The sequence below is a fragment of the Somniosus microcephalus genome, chromosome 2 (genome assembly GCF_052327205.1).
Source record: "Somniosus microcephalus isolate GS21.2 chromosome 2, FLI_Smic_1.0, whole genome shotgun sequence".
Classification (NCBI taxonomy): Eukaryota; Metazoa; Chordata; class Chondrichthyes; order Squaliformes; family Somniosidae; genus Somniosus; species Somniosus microcephalus.
Window position 1 is genome coordinate 382744282 of NC_140988.1, and position 27312 is coordinate 382771593.

General features: G+C 52.9%; 1 protein-coding gene across 2 annotated transcripts in view; it reads left to right on the forward strand.

The window, feature by feature from the left end:
* The window catches only part of LOC147123797 (V-type proton ATPase subunit B, brain isoform-like), a 265836-nt gene that overhangs the window by 217120 nt on the left and 21404 nt on the right, over positions 1-27312 (forward strand). For both annotated transcript variants that reach the window (XM_085976134.1, XM_085976125.1), the window contains 4 exons: positions 986-1087; positions 8788-8885; positions 15887-16010; positions 26101-26251. In XM_085976134.1, the coding sequence (XP_085832260.1) occupies positions 986-1087; positions 8788-8885; positions 15887-16010; positions 26101-26251 (475 nt within the window). The remainder of the gene's footprint in view (positions 1-985; positions 1088-8787; positions 8886-15886; positions 16011-26100; positions 26252-27312) is intronic.

The following is a 27312-nucleotide window of genomic DNA, read 5'->3' on the forward strand; positions in this document are numbered from 1 at the left end:
ATAGAGTTCTGCAAGGTTTTGAAAGAGTAAATCGTGAAAGATTGTTCTTACTTGAATCTGCAACAGGTGCACAGACATGGGATTAAAAGAACGAAGGGGGAGATTAGAAGCAATGTCTTCACACAGATGATTATTAGAACAGGGAATGCTTCGTGAGGAAGCTACTGAAGCAAACATTGTAACCTCATTTAAAAGGGAATCGGAGAAGGAATTGTAAAGCAAAGCATACAGCGAAAGTGCAGGGAGATTGGGCCAGTATTTTTTTATTCGTTCCTGGGATGTGGGCATCGCTGTCAAGACCAGCATTTATTGCCCATCCCTAATTGCCCTTGAGAAGGTGGTGGTGAGCCACCTTCTTGAACCGCTGCAGTCTGTGTGGTGAAGGTACATCCACAGTGCTGTTAGGGAGTACCAGGATTTTGACCCAGCGACAATGAAGGGCAGCACGGTGGCATAGTGGTTAGCACTGTTGCCTCACAGCGCCAAGGACCCGGGTTCAAATCCGGCCTCGGGTGACTGTCTGTGTGGAGTTTGCACATTCTCCCCGTGTTTGCGTGGGTTTCCTCCGGGTGCTCCGGTTTCCTCCCACAGTCCAAAGATGTGCGGGTTAGGTTGATTGGCCATGATAAAAAATTGGCCCTTAGTGTTGGGGGGATTAAATATGTGGGGTTACGGGGTTATGGGGATAGGGCTTGGGTGGGATGGCTGTCGGTGTAGGGACCGGGTGCTAGGGTTTGGATGATCAGCCATGATCTCGTTGAATGGCGGAGCAGGCTCGAAGGGCCGAATGGCCTACTCCTGCTCCTAGTTTCTATGTTTCTATGAAGAGTTGGGCACTGGCTCCGATACGATGGGCCGTATGGCCTCCACTTGTGCCGTGGGTATAAGCCACTGCCTGGCATCTCTGACCCTTTGTGCGGTTGGGCAGTGAGGGATTTCTGCCTGTTCTGGTTTGTATCTGTGTCTGATTGTGGTTTTATTCCAGATTGCTGCCCAGATCTGCAGGCAAGCCGGCCTGGTCAAGAAGTCCAAGGATGTCGTGGATTACAGCGACGAGAACTTTGCCATTGTGTTTGCTGCGATGGGGGTAAGGCCTGCAGCCAGTGGGATCTTCCCCTCGGTACTCTTCAGCAGTCTTCCTCATCCCCACAGCAGAACCAGAAGGATAGCGCGCATCTCATGAAAAGGCCTCTCGTGATCGATAGCGTGTGATGTGCCCCCCACTCCCGATAAACCTCGGGGACAGCAAGTGCCAATCTAGTTAGAATCATAGAATGGTGACAGCACAGAAGGAGGCCATTCGGCCCGTCGAGCCCGTGCCGGCTCTCTGCAAGAGCACTTCAGCTAGTCCCACTCCCCCGCCCTTTCCCCGTAGCCCTGCAAATTTTTTTCCTTCAGGTACTTATCCAACTCCCTTTTGAAAGCTGTGATTGAGTCTGCCTCCACCACCCTTTCAGGCAGTGCATTCCAGATCCTAACCACTCGCTGCATGAAAAAGATTTTCCTCCTGTCGCCTTTGGTTCTTTTGCCAATCACCTTAAATCTGTGTCCTCTGGTTGTCGACCCTTCTGCCAATGGGAACAGTTTCTCTCTATCTACTCTGTCCAGACCCCTCATGATTTTGAACACCTCTATCAAATCTCCTCTCAACCTTCTCTGCTCCAAGGAGAACAATCCCAGCTTCTCCAGTCTATCCACGTAACTGAAGCCCCTCATCCCTGGAATCATTCTTGTAAATCTTTTCTGCACCCTCTCTAAGGCCTTCACATCCTTCCTAAAGTGCGGTGCCCAGAATTGAACACAATACTCCAGTTGTTGTCGAACCAGTGATTTATAAAAGTTCATCATAACTTTCTTGCTTTTCTACTCTATACCTCTATTTATGAAGCCCAGGATCCCGTATGCTTTTTTGACCACTTTCTCCACCTGCCCTGCCACCTTCAATGATTTGTGCACATATACCCCCAGGTCTCTCAGTTCACGCACCCCCTTTAGGATTGTACCCTGTAGTTTATATTGCCTCTCCTCGTTCTTCCTACCAAAATGTATCACTCTGCACTTTTCTGCGTTAAATTTCATCTGCCACATGTCCGCCCATTCCACCAGCCTGTCTATGTCCTCTTGAAGTCTAACATTATCCTCCTCACTGTTCACTTTACTTCCAAGTTTTGTGTCATCTGCAAATTTTGAAATTGTGCCCTGTACACCCACATCCAAGTCATTAATATATATCAAGAAAAGCAGTGGTCCTCGTACCGACCCCTGGGGAACACCACTGTATACCTTCCTCCAGTCCGATAAACAACCGTTCACCACTACTCTCTGTTTCCTGTCACTTATCCAATTCCGTATCCATGCTGCCACTGTCCCCTTTATTCCATGGGCTTCAACTTTGCTGACAAGCCTATTTTATCAAACACCTTTTGGAAATCCATGTACACCACGTCAACCACATTGCCCTCATCAACCCTCTCTGTTACCTCATCAAAAAACTAAATCAAGTTAATTAAACACAATTTGCCTTTAACAAATCTGTGCTGGCTTTCCTTAATTAATCCACACTTGTCCCAGTGACTGTTAATTTTGTCTCGGATTATCATTTTAAAAAGCTTCCCCACTACCGAGGTTAAACTGACTGGCCTGTAGTTGCTGGGTTTATCCTTACACCCTTTTTTGAACAAGGGTGTAACATTTGCAAGTCTCCAGTCCTCTGGCACCACCCCCGTATCTAAGGAGGATTGGAAGATTGTGGCCAGTAACTCTGAAATTTCCACCCTTAGCTCCCTGAACATCCTAGGATGCATCCTAGGATTTTTAATTCGCTTTTTATGGGGTGTGGGCGTCGCTGGCAAGGCCAGCATTTATTGCCCATCCCTAATTGCCCTCGAGAAGGTGGTGGTGAGCTGCCTTCTTGAACCGCTGCAGTCCGTGTGGTGAAGGTGCTCCCACAGTGCTGTTAGGGAGGGAGTTGCAGGATTTTGTCCCAGCGACAATGAAGGAACGGCGATATAATTCTAAATCAAGATGGTGTGTGACTTGGAGGGGAATTTGGAGCTGGTGGTGTTTCCATGCGCCCGCTGCCCTTGTCCTTCTAGTCACAAGGGAGGGAGATGTTGGTGGTGGGGGTCATGGGGGAGGGAGATATTGGCGGTGGAGGTCACGGGGAGGGAGATATTGGCGGTGGAGGTTACAGGGGAGGGAGATGTTGGCGGTGGAGGTCACGGGGAGGGAGATGTTGGCGGTGGAGGTCACGGGGAGGGAGATGTTGGCGGCGGAGGTCACGGGGAAAGGAGATGTTGGCGGTGGAGGTCACGGGGAGGGAGATGTTGGCGGTGGAGATCACGAGGGAGGGAGATGTTGGTGGTGGAGGTCACGGGGACGGAGTTGTTGGCGGTGGAGATCACGGAGAGGGAGTTGTTGGCGGTGGAGATCACGGGGAGGGAGATGTTGGCGGTGGAGGTCACGGGGAGGGAGATGTTGGCGGCGGAGATCACGGGGAGGGAGATGTTGGGGGTGGAGAACACGGGGAAGGAGTTGTTGGCGGTGGAGGTCACGGGGAGGGAGATGTTGGCGGTGGAGATCACGGGGAGGGAGATGTTCGCGGTGGAGGTCACGGGGAGGGAGTTGTTGGCGGTGGAGGTCACAGGGAGGGAGATGTTGGCGGTGGAGATCACAGGGAGGGAGTTGTTGGCGGTGGAGGTCACGGGGAGGGAGATGTTGGTGGTGGAGATCACGGGGAGGGAGATGTTGGTGGTGGAGGTCACGGGGAGGGAGATGTTGGCAGTGGGGGTCACGGGGAGGGAGATGTTGGCGGTGGAGTTCACGGGGAGGGAGATGTTGGCGGTGGAGTTCACGGGGAGGGAGATGTTGGCGGTGGAGATCACGGGGAGGGAGATGTTGGCGGTGGAGGTCACGGGGAGGGAGATGTTGGAGGTGGAGGTCACGGGGGAGGGAGACGTTGGCGGCGGAGGTCACGGGGAAGGAGATGTTGGCGGTGGAGGTCACGGGGGAGGGAGATGTTGGCGGCGTAGGTCACGGGGAGGGAGATGTTGGCGGTGGAGGTCACAGGGAGGGAGATGTTGGAGGTGGAGGTCACGGGGAGGGAGATGTTGGTGGTGGAGGTCACGGGGGAGGGAGATGTTGGTGGTGGAGGTCACAGGGAGGAAGATGTTGGAGGTGGAGGTCACGGGGAGGGAGATGTTGGCGGTGGAGGTCACGGGGAGGGAGATGTTGGCGGTGGAGGTCACAGGGAGGGAGATGTTGGGGCTGGAGGTCACGGGGAGGGAGATGTTGGCGGTGGAGGTCACAGGGAGGGAGATGTTGGAGGTGGAGGTCACGGGGAGGGAGATGTTGGCGGTGGAGGTCACGGGGAGGGAGATGTTGGCGGTGGAGGTCACAGGGAGGGAGATGTTGGTGGTGGAGGTCACGGGGAGGGAGATGTTGGTGGTGGAGATCACGGGGAGGGAGATGTTGGCGGTGGAGATCACGGGGAGGGAGATGTTGGCGGTGGAGGTCACGGGGAGGGAGATGTTGGCGGTGGAGGTCACGGGGAGGGAGATGTTGGCGGTGGAGGTCACGGGGAGGGAGATGTTGGTGGTGACGATCACGGGGAGGGAGATATTGGCGGTGGAGGTCATGGGGAGGGAGATGTTGGTGGTGGAGATCACAGGGGAGGGAGATGTTGGCGGTGGAGGTCACGGGAAGGGAGATGTTGGCGGTGGAGGTCACGGGGAGGGAGTTGTTGGCGGTGGAGATCACGGGGAGGGAGATGTTGGCGTTGGAGATCACAGGGGAGGGAGATGTTGGCGGTGGAGATCACGGGGAGGGAGATGTTGGTGGTGACGATCATGGGGAGGGAGATGTTGACGGTGGAGATCACGGGGAGGGAGTTGTTGGCGGTGGAGATCACGGGGAGGGAGATGTTGGCGGTGGAGGTCACGGGGAGGGAGATGTTGGCGGTGGAGGTCACGGGGTGGGAGATGTTGGCGGTGGAAATCACGGGGAGGAAGATGTTGGCGGTGGAGGTCACGGGGAGGGAGATGTTGGCGGTGGAGATCACGGGGAGGGAGATGTTGGCGGTGGAGATCACGGGGAGGGAGATGTTGGCGGTGGAGATCACGGGGAGGGAGATGTTGGCGGTGGAGATCACGGGGAGGAAGATGTTGGCGGTGGAGGTCACGGGGAGGGAGATGTTGGCGGTGGAGATCACGGGGAGGGAGATGTTGGCGGTGGAGATCACGGGGAGGGAGATGTTGGCGGTGGAGGTCACGGGGAGGGAGATGTTAGCGGTGGAGGTCACGGGGAGGGAGATGTTGGCGGTGGAGGTCACGGGGAGGGAGATGTTGGTGGTGGAGGTCACGGGGAGGGAGATGTTGGTGGTGGAGGTCACGGGGAGGGAGATGTTGGTGGTGGAGTTCACGGGGAGGGAGATGTTGGTGGTGGAGGTCACGGGGAGGGAGATGTTGGTGGTGGAGGTCACGGGGAGGGAGATGTTGGCGGTGGAGATCACGGGGAGGGAGGTGTTGGCGGTGGAAGTCACGGGGAGGGAGATGTTGGCGGTGGAGGTCACGGGGAGGGAGATGTTGGCGGTGGAGGTCACGGGGAGGGAGATGTTGGCGGTGGAGATCACGGGGAGGGAGATGTTGGCGGTGGAGGTCACGGGGAGGGAGATGTTGGCGGTGGAGGTCACGGGGAGGGAGATGTTGGCGGTGGAGATCACGGGGAGGGAGATGTTGGTGGTGACGATCACGGGGAGGGAGATGTTGGCGGTGGAGGTCACGGGGAGGGAGATGTTGGCGGTGGAGATCACGGGGAGGGAGATGTTGGCGGTGGAGATCACGGGGAGGGAGATGTTGAAGAACTGATGACACAGTTATTCCCAGTTACAATTTCTGGTCTGAGCCAGGTTAACTATTCTCAGTGCTGCACAGCGAAATCAAAGTTGAGACTTTTGCGGCAGATAAAGTGGCCAATGGGACTTAGCCATACCGATCCCATGGGTCCCAACTTTAACCTGTTCTCTGAGCAGGCGCGAGAGACACCTGCCACAAGACAACCAGGTCCCTCTTTAAATATAGGGAGAGGGTTCCTTTGACATCATCGGAGCCGGACTGCCAACTTTACTGAAGACCTGCGCCGGCCCCTAGCTTGGCACTGACCTCTCACTTGGCACTGACCTCTCACTTGGGAATGACCTCTCACTTGGCACTGACCTCACACCTGGCACTGACCTCTCACTTGGCAATGACCTCACGCTTGGCACTGACCTCTCACTTGGCACTGACCTCTCACTTGGCACTGACCCTCTCGCTTGGCACTGACCACTCGCTTAGCAATGGCCTCTCACTTGGCACTGACCTCTCACTTGGCACTGACCTCTCACTTGGCATTGTCCTCTCGCTTGGCACTGACCTCTCACTTGGCACTGACCTCTCACTTGGCATTGTCCTCTCGCTTGGCAATGACCTCTCACTTGGCACTGACCTCTCACTTGGCAATGACCTCTCACTTGGCACTGACCTCTCACTTGGCAATGACCTCTCACTTGGCAATGACCTCTCACTTGGCACTGACCCTCTCGCCTGGCACTGACCTCTCCCTTGGCACTGACCTCTCACTTGGCACTGGCCTCTCGCTTGGCACTGACCTCTCGCTTGGCACTGACCCTCTCACTTGGCACTGACCCTCTCACTTGGCACTGACCTCTCACTTGGCACTGACCCTCTCACTTGGCACTGACCCTCTCACTTGGCACTGACCCTCTCGCCTGGCACTGACCTCTCGCTTGGCACTGACCTCTCACTTGGCACTGGCCTCTCGCTTGGTACTGACCTCTCACCTGGCACTGACCTCTCACTTGGCACTGACCTCTGACTTGGCACTGACCTCTTGCTGAGACAATGGGATCCTGAACACTGCGATAAACATGGCTCCCGTCATCCTGCAATGCCACCTATCAGTGCCCAGGTGCACTGCAGCACGCCAGGTTATCATGGGAACCAAGGGGGAGAAATTCGGTATGTTAGCGCCCCCAGTTAGCGCCTGGCGGGGGCGCTAACGGGGCGTTCAGGCAGTAGTGCCGTGGCGGGGCGAATCCCGCGCTGCACAGCAAATTCGCTGGACCCGTAGCGCCGGCGATAACATAGGATTACACCGGATATACGGCACAGAAACAGGCCATTCGGCCCAACCAGTCCATGCCGGCGTTTATGCTCCACTCGAGCCTCCTCCCGTCTTTCCTCATCTAAATCTATCAGCGTAACCCTCTATTCCCTTCTCCCTCATATGCTTGTCCAGCCTCCCCTTAAATGCATCGATACTATTTGCTTCAACCACTCCCTGTGGTAGTGAGTTCCACATTCTCACCACTCTCTGGGTAAAGAAGTTTCTCCTGAATTCCCGATTGGATTTCTTGGTGACTATCTTATATTGATGACCTCTAGTTTTGCTCTTCCTCACAAGTGGAAACATTCTCTCTGTATCCACTCTATCAAAACCTTTCATCATTTTAAAGACCTCTATTAGGTCACCCCTCAGCCTTCTCTTTTCAAGAGAAAAGAGACCCAGCCTGTTCATCCTTTCCTGATAGGTACACCCTCGCATTTCTGGTATCATCCTTGTAAATCTTCTCTGCACCCTCTCTAGTACCTCTAAATCCTTTTTATAACAGGGCGACCAGAACTGTACGCAGTACTCTAAGTGTGGTCTAACCAAGGTTCAATACAGGTTTAGCATAACTTCACTACTTTTCAATTCTATCCCTCCAGAAATAGACCCTAGTGCTTAGTTTGCTTTTTTTATGGCCTTGTTAACCTGTGTCGTGACTGTCAGTGATTTGTGTATTTGTACTCTGAGATCCCTTTGTTCCTCTACCCCACCTAGACTCGCACCCTCCAAGTGATAAGTGACCTCCCTATTCTTCCTACCAAAATGTAATACCTCACATTTATCTGTGTTGAACTTCATTTGCCAATTATTTGCCCATTCTGCAAGTTTATTAATGTCCTCCTGTAATTTGTTGCAGTCCTCCTCAGTATTGACTATCCCCCCCAATTTGGTGTCATCCGCAAATTTAGAAATTGTGTTTTTGATTCCAAAGTCCAAATTGCCGCCTGGGCACATTGCGCCATGCAGATCGTGACGTCAGTGAGTGTACAACGCTCGCTGGGCGCCCGATCTGCAAACTTCACTAGCGCCCCCAGCCTTACCGCCTTGCACCGATACTGCCAGGGAGCGGAGGCGTGAACCAGCTGGCTGGCGGCTGGTGGGGCGCGACTTAAAGGGATACGCCCAGCCATCAAGGAACCTCCGTTCCAAAGGTCAGTTAAGAGTGGCCGAGAGCGCAGGGTGTACCTGTAGCCAAATAAAGGCTGTTTCGTCCCCGGAGTGTTGCGGGCCATCAAAGCACTTTGCATTTCATCTCAGAAAGTATCGCCGTTCCATACTCTGCGAATCACTGGGGGCTGGTGTGCAGACTCCAGGGATCTCCCCTTTAATGGATGGAAGGGGCCTGCGCCAATGCTCACTCCCGATTACACAACACAATGCGTTATTGCTTGAGCCTAACGCCACTCACCTACGCCATTAGCGCCTGATATAGCGCTGCCCTGTATTCGTTGAGCACTGAGACAGAATTTAGCGGGCAGTGAGATTGATCAGTGCCTGGCGCTAAACGTCCAACTTCTCAAACGTTAATGCCCCAAACCGGGGTGACACCGGATTTCTAGCCCCGAGTGCCTTATCCATAGATGTGGGAGTGACTGCCTGCATTTCTCCTCTGATGCACAGGTTAACATGGAGACTGCTCGGTTCTTCAAGTCTGACTTCGAAGAGAACGGCACCATGGATAATGTCTGTCTGTTCCTGAACCTCGCGAACGACCCAACGTATGTCACGGTCTTTATTCGAATACTTCTCGACAACACTTGTATTAAATACAGAGTGAAGCTCCCTCTAAACTGTCCCGTCAAACACTCCCAGGGCAGGTACAGCACGGGTTAGATACAGAGTAAAGCTCCCTCTACACTGTCCCGTCAAACACTCCCAGGCCAGGTACAGCACGGGTTAGATACAGAGTAAAGCTCCCTCTACACTGTCCCATCAAACACTCCCAGGGCAGGTACAGCACGGGTTAGATACAGAGTAAAGCTCCCTCTACACTGTCCCATCAAACACTCCCAGGGCAGGTACAGCACAAGTTAGATACAGAGTAAAGCTCCCTCTACACTATCCCATCAAACACTCCCAGGGCAGGTACAGTATGGATTAGATACAGAGTAAAGCTGCCTCTACACTGTCCCGTCAAACATTCCCAGGGCAGGTACAGCACGGGTTAGATACAGAGTAAAGCTCCCTCTACATTGTCCCATCAAACACTCCCAGGACAGGTACAGTATGGATTAGATGCAGAGTAAAGCTCCCTCTACAGGGGGCAGTATTGAACCTAATTCTAGGCAATGTAGCCGGACAAGTGGTAGAAGTGTCAGTAGGAGAGCATTTTGGTGACAGTGACCATAATTCGGTGAGATTTAAGGTAGTCATGGAAAAGGACAAAGATGGACCGGAAATAAAGGTTCTAAATTGGGGGAAGGATGATTTTAACATGATAAGGCAGGATCTGGCCAAAGTGGACTGGGATCAGATACTTGTAGGAAAATCCATATCAGAGCAGTGGGAGTCTTTCAGAAAGGAAATAGAGAGAGTACAACGCCAACATGTTCCCGTAAAGGTCGAGGGTGGGACCAACGAGCCTAGGGTACCCTGGATGTCCAGGGATATACAAGAATGGATTCGGAAAAAAAGGGAGGCTTTTGGCAGATACAAAGGACTAAAAACAGTGGAAGCTCTAGAGGAGTATAAAAAGTGCAGGGGGGTACTTAAAAAAGAAATTAGGAGTGTGAAGAGGGGGCATGAAAAAACACTGGCGGGCAAAATAAAGGAAAATCCCAAGGTGTTTTATAAGTATATTAAGGGCAAGAGGATAACCAGGGAAAGAGTAGGGCCCATTAGAGACAAAAGTGAAAATCTTTGTGTAGAGCCGGAAGATGTAGGTGAGGTTTTAAATGAATATTTTGCATCTGTGTTCACTATGGAGAAGGATGATGTAGGCAAAGAAATCAGGCAGGGGAATTCTGATATACTTGAACAAATTAGTATTGAGAGGGAGGAGGTACTAGCGGTTTTAGCGGGCTTAAAAGTGGATAAACCCCCAGGCCCAGACGAGATGTATCCCAGCCTGCTGTGTGAGGCAAGGGAGGAGATTGCAGGGGCTCTGACACTAATTTTCAGAACCTCTCTGGCCACAGGGGAGGTGCCAGAGGACTGGAGAGCAGCTAACGTAGTACCATTATTCAAGAAGGGTAGCAGGGATAAACCAGGGAATTATAGGCCAGTGAACCTAACATCAGTGGTAGGGAAATTATTGGAAAAAATTCTGAGGGACACTTGGAGAGGCAAGGATTAATCAAGGATAGTCAGCACGGCTTTGTCAGGGGGAGATCATCTCTAACCAATTTGATTGAATTTTTCAAGGGGGTGACTAGGTGTGTGGATGAGGGTAGTGTAGTTGATGTAGTCTACATGGACTTCAGTAAGGCTTTTGACAAAGTCCCACATGGGAGACTGGTCAAGAAGGTAAGAGCCCATGGGATCCAGGGCAATTTGGCACATTGGATCCAAAATTGGCTTAGTGGCAGGAGGCAGAGGGTGATGGTCGAAGGTTGTTTTTGTGACTGGAAGCCTGTGTCCAGTGGTGTACCGCAGGGATCGGTGCTGGGTCCTTTGCTGTTTGTAGCGTACATTAATGATTTAGATATGAATGTAGGAGGTATGATCAGTAAGTTCGCAGATGACATGAAAATTGGTGGAGTGGTAAATAGGAGGGAAGCCTCAGGCTACAGGACGATATAGACGGGTTGGTCAGATGGGCAGAACAGTGGCAAATGGGATTTAACCCTGAAAAGTGTGAGGTGATGCATTTTGGGAGGACTAATAAGGCAAGGGAATACACAATGAATGGTAGGACCCTAGGAAGGGCACAGGATCAGAGGGACCTTGGTGTGCATGTACATAGATCCCTGAAGGCAGCAGGACAGGTAGATAAGGTGGTTAAAAAAGCATATGGGATACTTGCCTTCATTAGCTGAGGCATAGAATATAAGAGCAGGGAGGTTATGCTGGAGCTGTACAAAATGCTAGTTAGGCCACAGCTGGAATACTGTGTGCAGTTCTGGTCGCCACACTATAGGAAGGATGTGATTGCTTTGGAGAGGGTGCAGAGGAGATTCACCAGGATGTTACCTGGGCTGGAGCGCTTCAGCTACGAAGAAAGACTGGACAGGCTGGGGTTGTTTTGCTTGGAGCAGAGAAGGCTGAGGGGGGACCTGATTGAGGTGTACAAAATGATGAGGGGCATAGATAGGGTAGATAGAAAGGAACTTTTCCCCTTAGTACAGGGGTCAATAACCAGGGGGCATAGTTTCAAGATAAGGGGCAGGAGGTTTAGAGAGGATTTGAGGAAAAACTTTTTCACCCAGAGGGTGGTTGGAATCTGGAACTCACTGCCTGAAAGGGTGGTAGAGGCTGGAACCCTCACAACATTCAAGAAGCATTTAGATGAGCACTTGAAACGCCATAGCATACAAGGCTACAGACCAAGTGCTGGAAAATGGGATTAGAATAGACAGGACTTGATGGCCGGCGCGGACACGATGGGCTGAAGGGCCTCTTTCTGTGCTGTCTCTATGACTCTATACACTGCCCCATCAAACACTCCCAGGGCAGGTACAGCACGGGTTAGATACAGAGTAAAGCTCCCGCTACACTGTCCCATCAAACACTCCCAGGGCAGGTACAGCACGGGTTAGATACAGAGTAAAGCTCTCTCTACACTGCCCCATCAAACACTCCCAGGGCAGGTACAGCACGGGTTAGATACAGAATAAAGCTCCCTCTACACTGTCCCATCAAACACTCCCGGGGCAGGTACAGCACGGGTTAGATACAGAATAAAGCTCCCTCTACACTGTCCCATCAAACACTCCCGGGGCAGGTACAGCACGGGTTAGATACAGAGTAAAGCTCCCTCTACACTGTCCCATCAAAAACTCCCAGGGCAGGTACAGCACGGGTTAGATACAGAGTAAAGCTCCCTCTGCACTGTCCCATCAAACACTCCCAGGGCAGGTACAGCATGGGTTAGATACAGACTAAAGCTCCCTCTACAGTGTCCCATCAAACACTCCCAGGGCAGGTGCAGCACGGGTTAGATACAGAGTAAAGCTCCCTCTACACTGTCCCATCAAACACTCCCAGGGCAGGTGCAGCACGGGTTAGATACAGAGTAAAGCTCCCTCTACACTGCCCCATCATACACTCCCAGGGCAGGTGCAGCACGGGTTAGATACAGAGTAAAGCTCCCTCTACACTGTCCCATCAAACACTCCCAGGGCAGGTACAGCACGGGTTAGATACAGAGTAAAGCACCCGCTACACTGTCCCATCAAACACTCCCAGGGCAGGTACAGCACGGGTTAGATACAGAGTAAAGCTCCCTCTACACTGTCCCATCAAACACTCCCAGGGCAGGTACAGCACGGGTTAGATACAGAGTAAAGCTCCCTCTACACTGTCCCATCAAACACTCCCAGGGCAGGTACAGCACGGGTTAGATACAGAGTAAAGCTCCCTCTACACTGTCCCATCAAACACTCCCAGGGCAGGTACAGCACAGGTTAGATAAAGAGTAAAGCTCCCTCTACACTGTCCCATCAAACACTCCCAGGGCAGGTACAGCACGGGTTAGATAAAGAGTAAAGCTCCCTCTACACTGTCCCATCAAACACTCCCAGGGCAGGTACAGCACGGGTTAGATACAGAATAAAGCTCCCTCTACACTGTCCCATCAAACACTCCCAGGGCAGGTACAGCACGGGTTAGATACAGAGTAAAGCTCCCTCTACACTGTCCCATCAAACACTCCCAGGGCAGGTACAGCACGGGTTAGATACAGAGTAAAGCTCCCTCTACACTGTCCCATCAAACACTCCCAGGGCAGGTACAGCACGGGTTAGATACAGAGTAAAGCTCCCTCTACACTGTCCCATCAAACACTCCCAGGGCAGGTACAGCACGGGTTAGATACAGAGTAAAGCTCCCTCTACACTGTCCCATCAAACACTCCCAGGGCAGGTACAGCACGGGTTAGATTCAGAGTAAAGCTCCCTCTACACTGTCCCATCAAACACTCCCAGGGCAGGTACAGCACGGGTTAGATAAAGAGTAAAGCTCCCTCTACACTGTCCCATCAAACACTCCCAGGGCAGGTACAGCACGGGTTAGATACATAGTAAAGCTCCCTCTACACTGTCCCATCAAACACTCCCAGGGCAGGTACAGCACAGGTTAGATACAGAGTAAAGCTCCCTCTACACTGTCGCATCAAACACTCCCAGGGCAGGTATAGCACGGGTTAGATACAGAGTAAAGCTTCTGATTGATGGAAGCACTAACATCGTTATGGTTTCAAATTCACCAAAATTTTTTTATTAACGACAAGATTTTTTTTTTGTTCAAGCCTTTAAGTATTGCAAAAGCGAATTGTATATATACAGTATGTGAAAGGGAGAAATTTGCAGGGCTCTGGGAAAAGAGCAGGGGAGTGAGGTTAATTCGCTAGCTCTACCAAAGATCCAGCACAGGCATGATGGGCTGAATGGCCACCTTCTGTGCTGTAAGATTCTATGATTCTATTGCAATTTTAACATGGTCCCAGTGAAAATTGGAAAATCTGGGAGACTTCCCACTGGGCTAGAGTTGGAAAGTGAGGTGCAGTGTTCCTCTTCTGCCTCTAGGGGTCACCATTGGTCTCGGTCATTAGATGGTGCACTAGTGCCACCAAGTGACGGAGATCCGGGACTGCAGGAAGCTCCCCAGAGGCAGGAATATTTCCCAAACAATTTTGTTAGGAATAGGCGGAAGCCATTCAGCCCCTCGAGCCTGTTACATAGGAACAGGAGGAGGCCATTCAGTTCCTTGAGCCTGTTAAATAGAAACAGGAGGAGGCCATTCAGTTCCTTGAGCCTGTTACATTTTTATTCGTTCTTGGGATGTGGGCGTCGCTGGCAAGACCAGCATTTATTGCCCATCCCGAGTCTCCCCTTGAGAAGGTGGTGGTGAGCCGCCTTCTTGAACCGCTGCAGTCCGTGTGGTGAAGGTACTCCCACAGTGCTGTTAGGGAGGGAGTTCCAGGATTTTGACCCAGCGACGATGAAGGAACGGCCGATATATTTCCAAGTCAGGATGGTGTGTGACTTGGAGAGGAACTTGGGGGTGGTGGTGTTCCCATGCGCCTGCTGCCCTTGTCCTTCTAGGTGGGAGAGGTCGTGGGTTTGGGAGGTGCTGCCGAAGAAGCCTTGGCGAGTTGCTGCAGTGCATCTTGTAGATGGTACACACTGCAGCCACGGTACGCGGTGGTGGAGGGAGTGAATGTTTAAGGTGGTGGATGGGGTGCTGATCAAGCACATAGGAACAGGAGGAGGCAATTTAGCCCCTCGAGCCTGTTACACAGGAACAGGAGGAGGCCATTCAGCCCCTCGAGCCTGTTACACAGGAACAGGAGGAGGCCATTCAGCCCCTCGAGCCTGTTACACAGGAACAGGAGGAGGCAATTCAGCCCCTCGAGCCTGTTCCGCCATTCACTTAGATCATGGTTGATCTGTACCTCAACTCAATTTACCCACCTTTGCTCCATGTCCTTACCTAGCAAAATCTACCGATCTCAGTGTTGAAAGCTCTAATTGACTCTCAGCACCCACAGCATTTTGCGGGGAGAGTGTTCCAGATTTCCACCACCCTTTGTGTGAAGAAGTGCTTCCTGACATCACCCCTGAACGGCCCGGCTCTAATTTTAAGGTTCTGCCCCCTTGTTCTGGACCCCCCCCCCACCAGAGGAAACAGTTTCTCTCTCTCTACCCCATCAACTCCTTTAATCATCTTAAACACCTCGATTAGATCACCCCCTAATCTTCTATATTCAGGGGAATACAAGCCCAGTCTGCGCCACCTGTCCTCAGAATTTAACCCTTTTAGCCCCGGTATCATTCTGGTGAATCTGTGCTGCTCCCCCTCTGAGGCCAATCGATCCTTCCTGAGGGGCGGGGCCCAGAACGGAACGCAGTGTCCAGATGGGGTCTGACCAGAGCTCGGTACAGCTGGAACAGAACTTCCACCCCTTTGTACTCCATGAGCTCCTGCGCAGAGGTGAGCGCCCACAAGCCTCTTTCTATTTGAGTACTGCGTACAGTTTTGGTCTCCTTATTTAAGGAGGGATATACTTGCATTGGAGGCAGTTCAGTTCACACGGTTGATTCCTGAGATAAAGGGGCTGACTTATGAGGAAAGGTTGAGCAGGCTGGGCCGATACTCATTGGAATTTAGAAGAATGAGAGGTGATCTTATTGAAACATATAAGATACTGAGGGGGCTCGACAGGGTAGATGCAGAGAGGATGTTTCCCCTCGTGGGGAAATCTAGAACTCGGGGGCACAGTCTCAGAATAAAAGGCTCGCCCTTTTAGAACTGAGATGAGGAGGAATTTCTTCTCTGAGAGGGTCATAAATCTGTGGAATTCTCTGCCCCAGAGAGCCGTGGAGGCTGGGTCATTCAATCCATTTAAAGTGGAGATAGACAAATTTTTACAAGAGAAGGGAGTGAAGGGCTATGGGGAGCGGGCAGGGAAGTGGCTTTGAGCCCAAGATCAGCCATGATCTTATTGAATGGCGGAGCAGGCTCGAGGGGCCAAGTGGCCTATTCCTGCTCCTATTTCTTATGTTTTTATGTTCTTCTGTAGCCCTATTTTATTTTGCGTTTTGTCACATCTCTCCCACAGTATCGAGCGGATTATCACTCCACGCCTGGCGCTGACTGCGGCCGAGTTCCTGGCCTACCAGTGTGAGAAGCACGTGCTGGTCATCCTGACAGACATGAGCTCCTACGCAGAGGCCCTGCGAGAGGTGAGCGACCGCAAGCCCCAGTTAAAATCAAGGCTGGGGAGTGTCAGAGGTCTAAGTGCGGGACAGGATCAAAGGTGAAAAGGTGTTGGAGAGAAAAAGCAAAGTAAACTGGGGAACAGTGACTGAATTCAAGATAACGACCAAAGGGGAATTAAGGATCTGGTGCCGGATTAGCAATCTCAGAGCTCGTGAGTTCAAACTCACCTACAGCAAGTGCGGAAATGGAATTCAATCAATCTGGCTATTTGGGGGCAAGCAACAGATGAAAGAAATACTTGCATTTCTATAGCGCCTTTCATGACCTCAGGACGTCCCAAAGCTCTTTACAGCCAATGAAGTACTTTTTGAAGTACAGTCACTGTTGTAATGTAGGAAATGCGGCAGTCTAGTTACGCACAGCAAGATCCCACAAACAGTAATGATCAGATGATAAATGATCAGCTCATTTACATTGGAACAGGAGGAGGCCATTCAGCCCCTCGAGCCTGTTACACAGGAACAAGAGGAGGCCATTCAGCCCCTCAAGCCCATTACACGGGAACAGGAGCAGGCCATTCAGCCCCTCGAGCCTGTTACATTAGGAACAGGAGGAGGCCATTCAGCCCCTCGAGCCTGTTACACAGGAACAGGAGGAGGCCATTCAGCCCCTTGAACCTGTTACACGGGAACAGGAGGAGGCCATTCAGCCCCTTGAGCCTGTTACACAGGAACAGGAGGAGGCCATTCAGCCCCTTGAGCCTGTTACACAGGAACAAGAGGAGGCCATTCAGCCCCTCAAGCCCATTACACGGGAACAGGAGCAGGCCATTCAGCCCCTCGAGCCTGTTACATTAGGAACAGGAGGAGGCCATTCAGCCCCTCGAGCCTGTTACACAGGAACAGGAGGAGGCCATTCTGCCCCTTGAACCTGTTACGCGGGAACAGGAGGAGGCCATTCAGCCCCTCGAGCCTGTTACACAGGAACAGGAGGAGGCCATTCAGCCCCTTGAGCCTGTTACACAGGAACAGGAGGAGGCCATTCAGCCCCTCGAGCCTGTTACACAGGAACAGGAGGAGGCCATTCAGCCCCTTGAACCTGTTACACGGGAACAGGAGGAGGCCATTCAGCCCCTTGAACCTGTTACACGGGAACAGGAGGAGGCCATTCCGCCTCTGGAGCCTGTTACACAGGAACAGGAGGAGGCCATTCAGCCCCTTGAACCTGTTACACGGGATCAGGAGAAGGCCATTCAGCCCTTGAGCCTGTTACACGGGAACAGGAGGAGGCCATTCAGCCCCTTGAACCTGTTACACGGGAACAGGAGGAGGCCATTCAGCCCCTTGAACCTGTTACACGGGATCAGGAGGAGGCCATTCAGCCCTTGAGCCTGTTACACGGGAACAGGAGGAGGCCATTCAGCCCCTTGAACCTGTTACACAGGAACAGGAGGAGGCCATTCAGCCCCTTGAGCCTGTTACACAGGAACAGGAGGAGGCCATTCAGCCCCTCGAGCCTGTTACACAGGAACAGGAGGAGGCCATTCAGCCCCTTGAACCTGTTACACGGGAACAGGAGGAGGCCATTCAGCCCCTTGAACCTGTTACACGGGAACAGGAGGAGGCCATTCCGCCTCTGGAGCCTGTTACACAGGAACAGGAGGAGGCCATTCAGCCCCTTGAACCTGTTACACGGGATCAGGAGGAGGCCATTCAGCCCTTGAGCCTGTTACACAGGAACAGGAGGAGGCCATTCAGCCCCTTGAACCTGTTACACGGGAACAGGAGGAGGCCATTCTGCCCCTTGAACCTGTTACACGGGATCAGGAGGAGGCCATTCAGCCCTTGAGCCTGTTACACGGGAACAGGAGGAGGCCATTCAGCCCCTTGAACCTGTTACACAGGAACAGGAGGAGGCCATTCAGCCCATTGAGCCTGTTACACAGGAACAGGAGGAGGCCATTCAGCCCCTCGAGCCTGTTACACAGGAACAGGAGGAGGCCATTCAGCCCCTTGAACCTGTTACACGGGAACAGGAGGAGGCCATTCAGCCCCTTGAGCCTGTTACACAGGAACAGGAGGAGGCCATTCAGCCCCTTGAACCTGTTACACGGGAACAGGAAGAGGCCATTCAGCCCCTTGAACCTGTTACACGGGAACAGGAGGAGGCCATTCAGCCCCTCGAGCCTGTTACACAGGAACAGGAGGAGGCCATTCAGCCCTTGAGCCTGTTACACGGGAACAGGAGGAGGCCATTCAGCCCCTTGAACCTGTTACACGGGAACAGGAGGAGGCCATTCAGCCCCTTGAACCTGTTACACGGGATCAGGAGGAGGCCATTCAGCCCTTGAGCCTGTTACACGGGAACAGGAGGAGGCCATTCAGCCCCTTGAACCTGTTACACAGGAACAGGAGGAGGCCATTCAGCCCCTTGAGCCTGTTACACAGGAACAGGAGGAGGCCATTCAGCCCCTCGAGCCTGTTACACAGGAACAGGAGGAGGCCATTCAGCCCCTTGAACCTGTTACACGGGAACAGGAGGAGGCCATTCAGCCCCTCGAGCCTGTTACACAGGAACAGGAGGAGGCCATTCAGCCCCTTGAACCTGTTACATGGGAACAGGAGGAGGCCATTCAGCCCCTTGAACCTGTTACACGGGATCAGGAGGAGGCCATTCAGCCCCTTGAGCCTGTTACACAGGAACAGGAGGAGGCCATTCAGCCCCTCGAGCCTGTTACACAGGAACAGGAGGAGGCCATTCAGCCCCTTGAACCTGTTACACGGGAACAGGAGGAGGCCATTCAGCCCCTCGAGCCTGTTACACAGGAACAGGAGGAGGCCATTCAGCCCCTTGAACCTGTTACATGGGAACAGGAGGAGGCCATTCAGCCCCTTGAACCTGTTACACGGGAACAGGAAGAGGCCATTCAGCCCCTCGAGCCTGTTACACAGGAACAGGAGGAGGCCATTCAGCCCCTTGAACCTGTTACACGGGATCAGGAGGAGGCCATTCAGCCCTTGAGCCTGTTACACGGGAACAGGAGGAGGCCATTCAGCCCCTTGAACCTGTTACACGTGAACAGGAGGAGGCCATTCAGCCCCTTGAACCTGTTACACGGGATCAGGAGGAGGCCATTCAGCCCTTGAGCCTGTTACACGGGAACAGGAGGAGGCCATTCAGCCCCTTGAACCTGTTACACGGGATCAGGAGGAGGCCATTCAGCCCTTGAGCCTGTTACACGGGAACAGGAGGAGGCCATTCAGCCCCTTGAACCTGTTACACAGGAACAGGAGGAGGCCATTCAGCCCCTTGAGCCTGTTACACAGGAACAGGAGGAGGCCATTCAGCCCCTTGAGCCTGTTACACAGGAACAGGAGGAGGCCATTCAGCCCCTCGAGCCTGTTACGCAGGAACAGGAGGAGGCCATTCAGCCCCTCGAACCTGTTACACGGGAACAGGAGGAGGCCATTCAGCCCCTTGAACCTGTTACACGGGAACAGGAGGAGGTCATTCAGCCCCTCGAGCCTGTTACACAGGAACAGGAGGAGGCCATTCAGCCCCTTGAATCTGTTACACGGGATCAGGAGGAGGTCATTCAGCCCTTGAGCCTGTTCCGCCATTCAATTAGATCATGGCTGATCTGCATCTTATGACCATTTACCCACTTTGGTTCCATAACTCTTAATGCCCATATCCCTGGAGTCGAGGTCGATGATCAGCCATGATCTTATTGAATGGCGGAGCAGCCTCGAGGGGCCGAATGGCCTACTCCTGCTCCTAATTCTTATGTTCTTATACTCTTACCTAACAAAAATCTATCAATCTCAGTTTTGAATTTTTCAATTGACCCCCAGCCTCAACAGCTTTTGGGGGGAGTGTTCCAGATTTCCACCACCCTTTGTGTGAAGAAGTGCTCCCTGATGTTTGGTGAGGGGCAAATATTGGCCCAGGAAACAGTGGCAAATAATAAATATAAATACACAGGAGAAATGCCAGATACAGTTTACTACGGGGAAATGTAAGGTTATGAAGGCCCTCGAGAGGGTGCAGAGGAGATTTACCAGAATGGTTCCGGGGATGGGGGATCTTAGCCACAAGGACAGGTTGGAGAAGCTGGATTTGTTTTCATTAGAGCAAAGGAGGTTGAGGGGTGATTTGATCGAGGTGTACAAGATTATGACGGGTTTGGATAGGCTAGACGGGGAAAGGCTGTTCCCACTAGTTGATGGTACAAGGACTAGGGGACACAGATTTAAGGTTTTGGGCAAGAGATACAGGGGGGGATGTGAGGAAAAACTTTTTCACACAGTGAGTGGTGAGGACCTGGAACTCGCTGCCGACGGAAGTGCTGGAAGCGGAGACACTCAATGTTTACAAGGGGAGACTGGATAGGCACTTGAGGGAAATAAACTTGCAGGGCTACAGGGATAGAGCGGGGGAATGGGACTGACTGGATTGCTCCACAGAGAGCCGGCACCGACTCGATGGGCCGAATGGCCTCCTTCTGTGCTGTTATAACTCTATGGGCAGGATTTTCATTGGGCCGTGGAGGCGGGATTGGAGGCGTGTGGGGGGTTAAAATCGCAAAATCGGGGGGGCACGACCACATTCCGCCCCCAACCCGCCTCCATGCCAGTTTCAAAGGAGGTGGGTACCCGCCCCGCACTGGGACCCGCCTCCCCGAGGCGGGAAGGGGATTAGTGCCAATTAACTGCCTGTTAACAGGTAGTTAACAGGCAGTTTTTAGCCTAATCCCTATTTTTAATGTTGAAGTGTGGGATTCCCGACGGCTCCAAACCACGCCAAGTTAGCGAGGCGGACCGTCGGACTGAAGGGCTTGGAGGGTTCGAGATGTCCGGTGTTCAGGTGAGTGATGGGTGCATGAGTGCAGAGGTAAATGTGTTTGGTGTGTGTAAAGTGTTTAAAGAAGTTTAATTACCTTTACTTACCTTTACAGCCTTCCTTCCTTCAGGTCTCGGGAGTCCCTCATCTCACCGGCACAGAAAGCAGAATGGCCGCGAGCTGTCAAAAGTTGCAGCATTCAGCTTTCTGTTCTGGAGAGATCTCTAAATCATGCTGAGAGGAAGGAATTAACTTAGTGTACAGATTGTCAGTGTTTGACAGCTTCAAAGCTCTTGACAGATGAAATGTCAATCTGTGACGTCACCTGTTGCCGGGTGGCCCTTAATTGGCCTGCTGAGCCCGCTGGGTGGGGCTCAACAAGGTCAATCAAGTGAAAATTGCGTGGGTTGGCTAGAACTCAATGGAGGCGGGACTACAACCCCGAAAGTTGTAGTCCCGCCTCCTACACGCCTCCAGTATCAAAATCCAGCCCAATGACTCTAAGGGGGAAAATTCAGTTGTTTGCACCTCCCGTTAGCGCCTTAAGAGGGCGCTAATGGGGCGCAAAGCAACTAGTGCCCGGGCGCAGCGATATCTGCGCCGCTCGCGAAATTAACTAGACATTTTGCGGCGGCACTAAACACTACCGCCACGATCTCCTCCGCCGGCAGATTGTGACGTCAGTCGAGTGCGCAACGCCCCATTAGCGCCCGGACCGGATATTGAGTGGCGCCCCCTGCCTTACCGCCTGCCGCTAGCAACGACAGGTTGAGGGGAACGTTATGCTGTCAGAAAGGGACTGGGGCAGCGCTATTTAAAGGCGACCGCTTCCTGCCTTTTTTTGTCGGTGACATTTTTGCACCACGCAGTCTGAGAGAAAATGCTAGAGTCCATTATAAAAGATGTAATAGCAGAGCACTTGGAAAGCAGTGACAGGATCGGACAAAGTCAACATGGATTTACAAAAGGTAAATCGTGCTTGACTAATCTACTGGAATTTTTTGAGGATGTAACTGGTAAAATAGATAAGGGAGAACCAGTGGATGTGGTGTATTTGGACTTTCAGAAGGCTTTCGATAAGGTCCCGCATAAGAGATTAGCGTGCAAAATTAAGGCACATGGGATTGGGGGCAAGGTATTGACTTGGATAGAGAACTGGTTGGCGGACAGAAAGCAAAGAGTTGGAATAAACGGGTCGTTTTCCGAGTGGCAGGCAGTGACTAGTGGGGTACCGCAAGGATCGGTCCTAGGACCCCAGCTGTTCACAATATATATTAATGATCTGGACGAGGGAATTGGATGTAATATCTCCAAATTTGCAGACGACACAAAGCTGGGTGGAAGGGTATGCTGTGAGGAGGATGTCGTGAAACTCCAGCACGATTTGGACAGGTTGGGTGATTGGGCAGAAACATGGCAAATGCACTATAATGTGGATAAATGTGAGGTTATCCACTTTGGTGGCAAAAACAGGAAGGCAGATTATTATTTGAATGGTAATGGATTGGGAAAAGGGGAAGTGCAAAGAGACCTGGGTGTTCTTGTACACCAGTCGCTGAAGGTAAACATGCAGGTGCAGCAGACGGTTAAGAAGGCAAATGGTATGTTGGCCTTCGTAGCGAGAGGGTTCGAGTACAAGAACAAGGATGTCTTGCTGCAGTTGTACAGGGCCTTGGTGAGACCACACCTTGAGTATTGTGTGCAGTTTTGGTCGCCTTACCTGAGGAAGGACGTTCTTGCCATGGAAGGAGTGCAGCGAAGATTCACCAGGCTGATACCTGGGATGGCAGGAATGACGTATGAGGAGAGATTGGGTCGATTGGGCTTATACTCACTGGAGTTTAGAAGATTGAGAGGGGATCTCATCGAAACCTATAAAATTCTGTCAGGCCTGGACAGACTAGATACAGGAAGGATGTTTCTGATGGCCGGGGAGTCCAGAACCAGGGGTCATAGTCTAAGGATAAGGGGTAAGCCATTTAGGACTGAAATGAGGAGGAATCTCTTCACCCAGAGAGTGGTGAACCTGTGGAATTCTCTGCCACAGAGGGCGGTGGAGGCCAGTTCATTAAGTATATTCAAGAAAGAGTTGGATATATTTCTTAAGGCTAAAGGGATCAAGGGATATTGGGAGACGGCAGGGACCGGGTACTGAATTTGGATGATCAGCCATGATCTCATTGAATGGCGGAGCAGACTCGAAGGGCCGAATGGCCTACTCCTGCTCCTATCTTCTATGTATCTATGAGAGAGAGACTTCTGGAGAGATTCAACGCTGTGTGAAGGAGTGTTGAGTACTGAGCAGCACTTTGCAGGTTTATTTTGATTTGACCTTCCTTGTTTCGCCAGCGCTCTGAAGTAGCGCCTCGTTCCTCGGCCTTTGCGCCTTAAGACAGGTGTGAAGCGTCTGATTTAACGCTCCAATCACCTCCAGGGGCGATAAAAGCCAAGTTTGCCGCTGGAGGCGATAATTAGTGCCAGGCACTAAACTTTGCGCACAGCCGATAATGGCACCCCAAACGGGCCGATACTGAATTTTTCCCCCTATGAGATTGGGCAGAGGGAAGGTTGGCATGGATTATGTGCTAAATTGAAATATACTTGAGCTGTCGGAGCAAGAGGGAGATGTTGGGCATTTGGTTGACAGGTCACTTAAACCATCAGCACAATGTTCCCTGGCTGTTAAACAAAAGCAAACAGAGTGTTGGGATGCATAATAACAACGTGCATTTATATAGCGCCTTTAATATAGTAAAACGTCGCAAGGAGCTTCACAGGAGCGTTGCCCGAGCCAAAGAAGGAGACATTAGAACGGCAGAGAGGTAGTTTTAAGGAGCGACTTAAAGGAGGAGAGAGAGGTAGAGAGGCGAAGCGGTTTAGGGAGGGAATTCCAGAGCTTAGGGTCCAGGCTAGAGAGACTGGAGACACTGGGGTTGTTCTCCTCGGAGCAGAGAAGGTTAAGAGGAGATTTGATCGAGGGGTTCAAAATCATGAAGGGTTTAGACAGAGTAAATAAAGAGAAACTGTTTCCAGTGGCTGAAGGGTCGATAACCAGAGGGCACAGATTTAAGGTGACTGGCAAAAGAACCAGAGGCGACATGAGGAAAAACGTTTTTACGCAGCGAGTGGTGAGGATTTGGAATGCGCTGCCTGATAGGGCGGTGGATACAGATTCAATAGTAGCCTTCAAAAGGGAATTGGATAAATACTTGAAGGAAATAAAATTGCAGGGATATGGGGAAAGAGCGGGGAGTGGGACTAACTGGGTAGCTCTTCGAAAGAGCCGGCGCAGACTTGATGGGCCGAATGGCCTCTTTCTGTGCTGTACTATTCTATGATTCTATGAGACAGTTATTGGAGGGGTTACAGAGAAGAGCTACACGGTTTCTCACAGATCTTATGGGAATGACGTGTGGAAATATTGTCCATCCTGGTCTTTTCTCTCTTGACAGGGGATGTGATAGAAGTGTTTAAAATAAAGAAAAGTAAACTTTTCTACCCTGTCCAGAATTTACAGACCAAGGGGCAACAAAAGAAAATAGGAAATGCAGGATGAATATCCTTTTCTAAAAGAGTGGTAAGAATGTGGAACAGATTACTGGCACGGGGGGGGTGGGGGTGGAAGAAGGAACCTTAATGGGCTTTAAGAAGGAACTAGACAGGTCCTTGTCAACTAATGGGATTCAAGGTTACTAGAAATGCGGCAAGGGAACACTATGGGTAGGTAGAACCGATGGACCGAAGGGAACACTGGGCTAGGAGGGTTAGATGGGCTGAAGGGAATACTGGGCTAGGAGGGCTGAAGGGAATACTGGGCTAGGAGGGCTAGATGGGCCAAAGGAAACACTTGGCTAGGAGGGCTAGATGGGCCGAAGGGAACACTGGGCTAGGAGGGCTAGATGGGCTGAAGGGAATACTGGTGTTGGTGGGGCTGGATGGGCCGAAGGGAACACTGGGCTAGGAGGGCTAGATGGGCTGAAGGGAATACTGGTGTTGGAGGGCTGGATGGGCCAAATGTCTCCGCCTCTTCCTGCCCGATTTGCATTTGATGATTGACTTAAAATGGAACCAAAGGCATGTGACATGTGGTCAGATCTAATGCTCTGTGTTTGCTTCCTCCTTTTCCCCACCCACTCTCACTCCCCCTTCCCCTCCCCATCTCACTCCCCCTCACTCGTCCTCCCCTCTCTCCCCGCCCCCTCCCCTCACTCTCCCATCCATCCCCCTCCCCCCTCCCTCTCTCCCTCCTTCTCCCTCCCCCTCCTTCTCCCACTCCTTCCCCCCTCTCCCTCTCTCCCTGTCCCTCTCTCTCCCCTCTCCCTCTACCCTCCCCCTCTATAATCCCCGCTACCCTCTCCCTTTCCCTCTCCCTCCCCCTCTCCCTCCTCCTCCCACTCCCTCCCCCCTCTCCCTCCCCCTCCCTCCACCTCTACCTCTCCCTCTCCCTCCCCTCTCTCTCCCCCATCCCCCTCTACCTCCCTCCCCCTCTACCCTCCCCCTCTCCCTCTCCCTCCCCCTCTCGTTCCACCTCCACCTCTCCCCCTTCACCCCACTCCCTCACCCTCTCCCTCTCCCTCTCCCTCCCTCCCCCTCTCCCTCCCCCTCTCCCTCCCCCTCTCCTTCTCCCTCTCCCTCTCCCTCTCCCTCCCCCTCCCTCCCCCTCTCCCTCCCCCTCTCCCTCCCCCTCTCCCTCTCCTTCTCCCTCTCCCTCTCCCTCCCCCTCCCCCTCTCCCTCCCCCTCCCCCTCTCCCTCCCTCTCTCCCTCTCCCTCTCCCTCTCCCTCCCCCTCCCCCTCTCCCTCCCCCTCTCCCTCCCTCCCTCTCCCCTCTCCCTCCCCCTCTCTCCCTCCCTCTCCCCTCTCTCCCTCTCCCTCCCCCTCTCTCCCTCCCTCTCCCCCTCTCCCTCTCCCTCCCCCTCTCCCTCCCTCTCCCCTCTCTCCCTCTCCCTCTCCCCTCTCTCCCTCTCCCTCCCCCTCTCTCCCTCCCTCTCCCCCTCTCCCTCTCCCTCCCCCTCTCCCTCCCTCCCTCTCCCCTCTCTCCCTCTCCCCTCTCTCCCTCTCCCTCTCCCCTCTCTCCCTCTCCCTCTCCCCTCTCTCCCTCCCCCTCTCTCCCTCCCTCTCCCCCTCTCCCTCTCCCTCTCCCTCCCTCCCTCTCCCCTCTCTCCCTCTCCCTCCCCCTCTCTCCCTCCCTCTCCCCTCTCTCCCTCTCCCTCTCCCCCTCTCCCTCTCTACCCTCCTCCCCCTCTCCCTCTCCCTCCCCCTCGACCCCCCAGGTCTCCGCAGCCCGTGAGGAGGTTCCCGGGAGGCGAGGCTTTCCTGGTTACATGTACACGGACTTGGCGACGATCTACGAGCGAGCAGGGCGAGTGGAGGGAAGGAACGGCTCCATCACACAGATCCCCATCCTCACCATGCCCAATGACGGTCAGTTAGCGATCGGGGGCCATTACCTCTGACCCTTTAATGACCCTGACACAATCCTTACCAAGAACATTCCGGACCGCTCGTGCACAGTGTGTGAAAATACAAATAAAGGGGCCCTGAATATCCTTGGACTTTACACCGTAGATCTGCCAGAAGTGGGCCGGAAAGACCGAGGAAATTCAGGGCCAAGAGACTATCTTCCAACTGGTTCGCGATGGGCTGAAAGTATCTGTAACGGTCTCGGCGTTAAAGAAGAGACTGATCTCCTGATGGGAACTGGAGGCAAAAGTGGCACGGATACCGACGGAGCCACACAGACCAGACGGTCCCGCAAAGTCCAAACAGTCACGCACAGCCCAGACGGAGCCACACAGACCAGACGGTCCCGCAAAGTCCAAACAGTCACGCACAGCCCAGACGGAGCCACACAGACCAGACGGTCCCGCAAAGTCCAAATGGTCACACGCAGTCCAGACAAGCCACACAGACCAGACGGAGCCACACAGACAAGACGGTTGTGAACCGACTAGACAATCACACATAGACCAGACGGTCATGAACCGACTAGACAGTCACACACAGACCAGACGGTCGTGACCCGACTCGACAGTCACACACAGACCAGACGGTCACGAACAGACCCAGATGGTCAAACACTGTCCAGATGGTCCCAGCACTTTGTCACCGCTCTGAGCCGAGTTGGCCGATCTCTGTAGTGGTCGGACTTTGCCTCAGTGCCGTGGAGTTAGGGAAGGGACATCACCCAAGGCCCCTGGGTGTATCCTTGGTTTAACGTCTCACCCGAAAGACGGCACCTCCGACAGTGCGGCGCTCCCTCAGTACTATCCCTCCGACAGTGCGGCGCTCCCTCAGTACTGCCCCTCCAACAGTGCGGCGCTCCCTCAGTACTATCCCTCCGACAGTGCGGCGCTCCCTCAGTACTGCCCCTCCGACAGTGCGGCACTCCCTCAGTACTGCCCCTCCGACAGTGCGGCGCTCCCTCAGTACTGCCCCTCCGACAGTGCGGCACTCCCTCAGTACTGCCCCTCCGACAGTGCGGC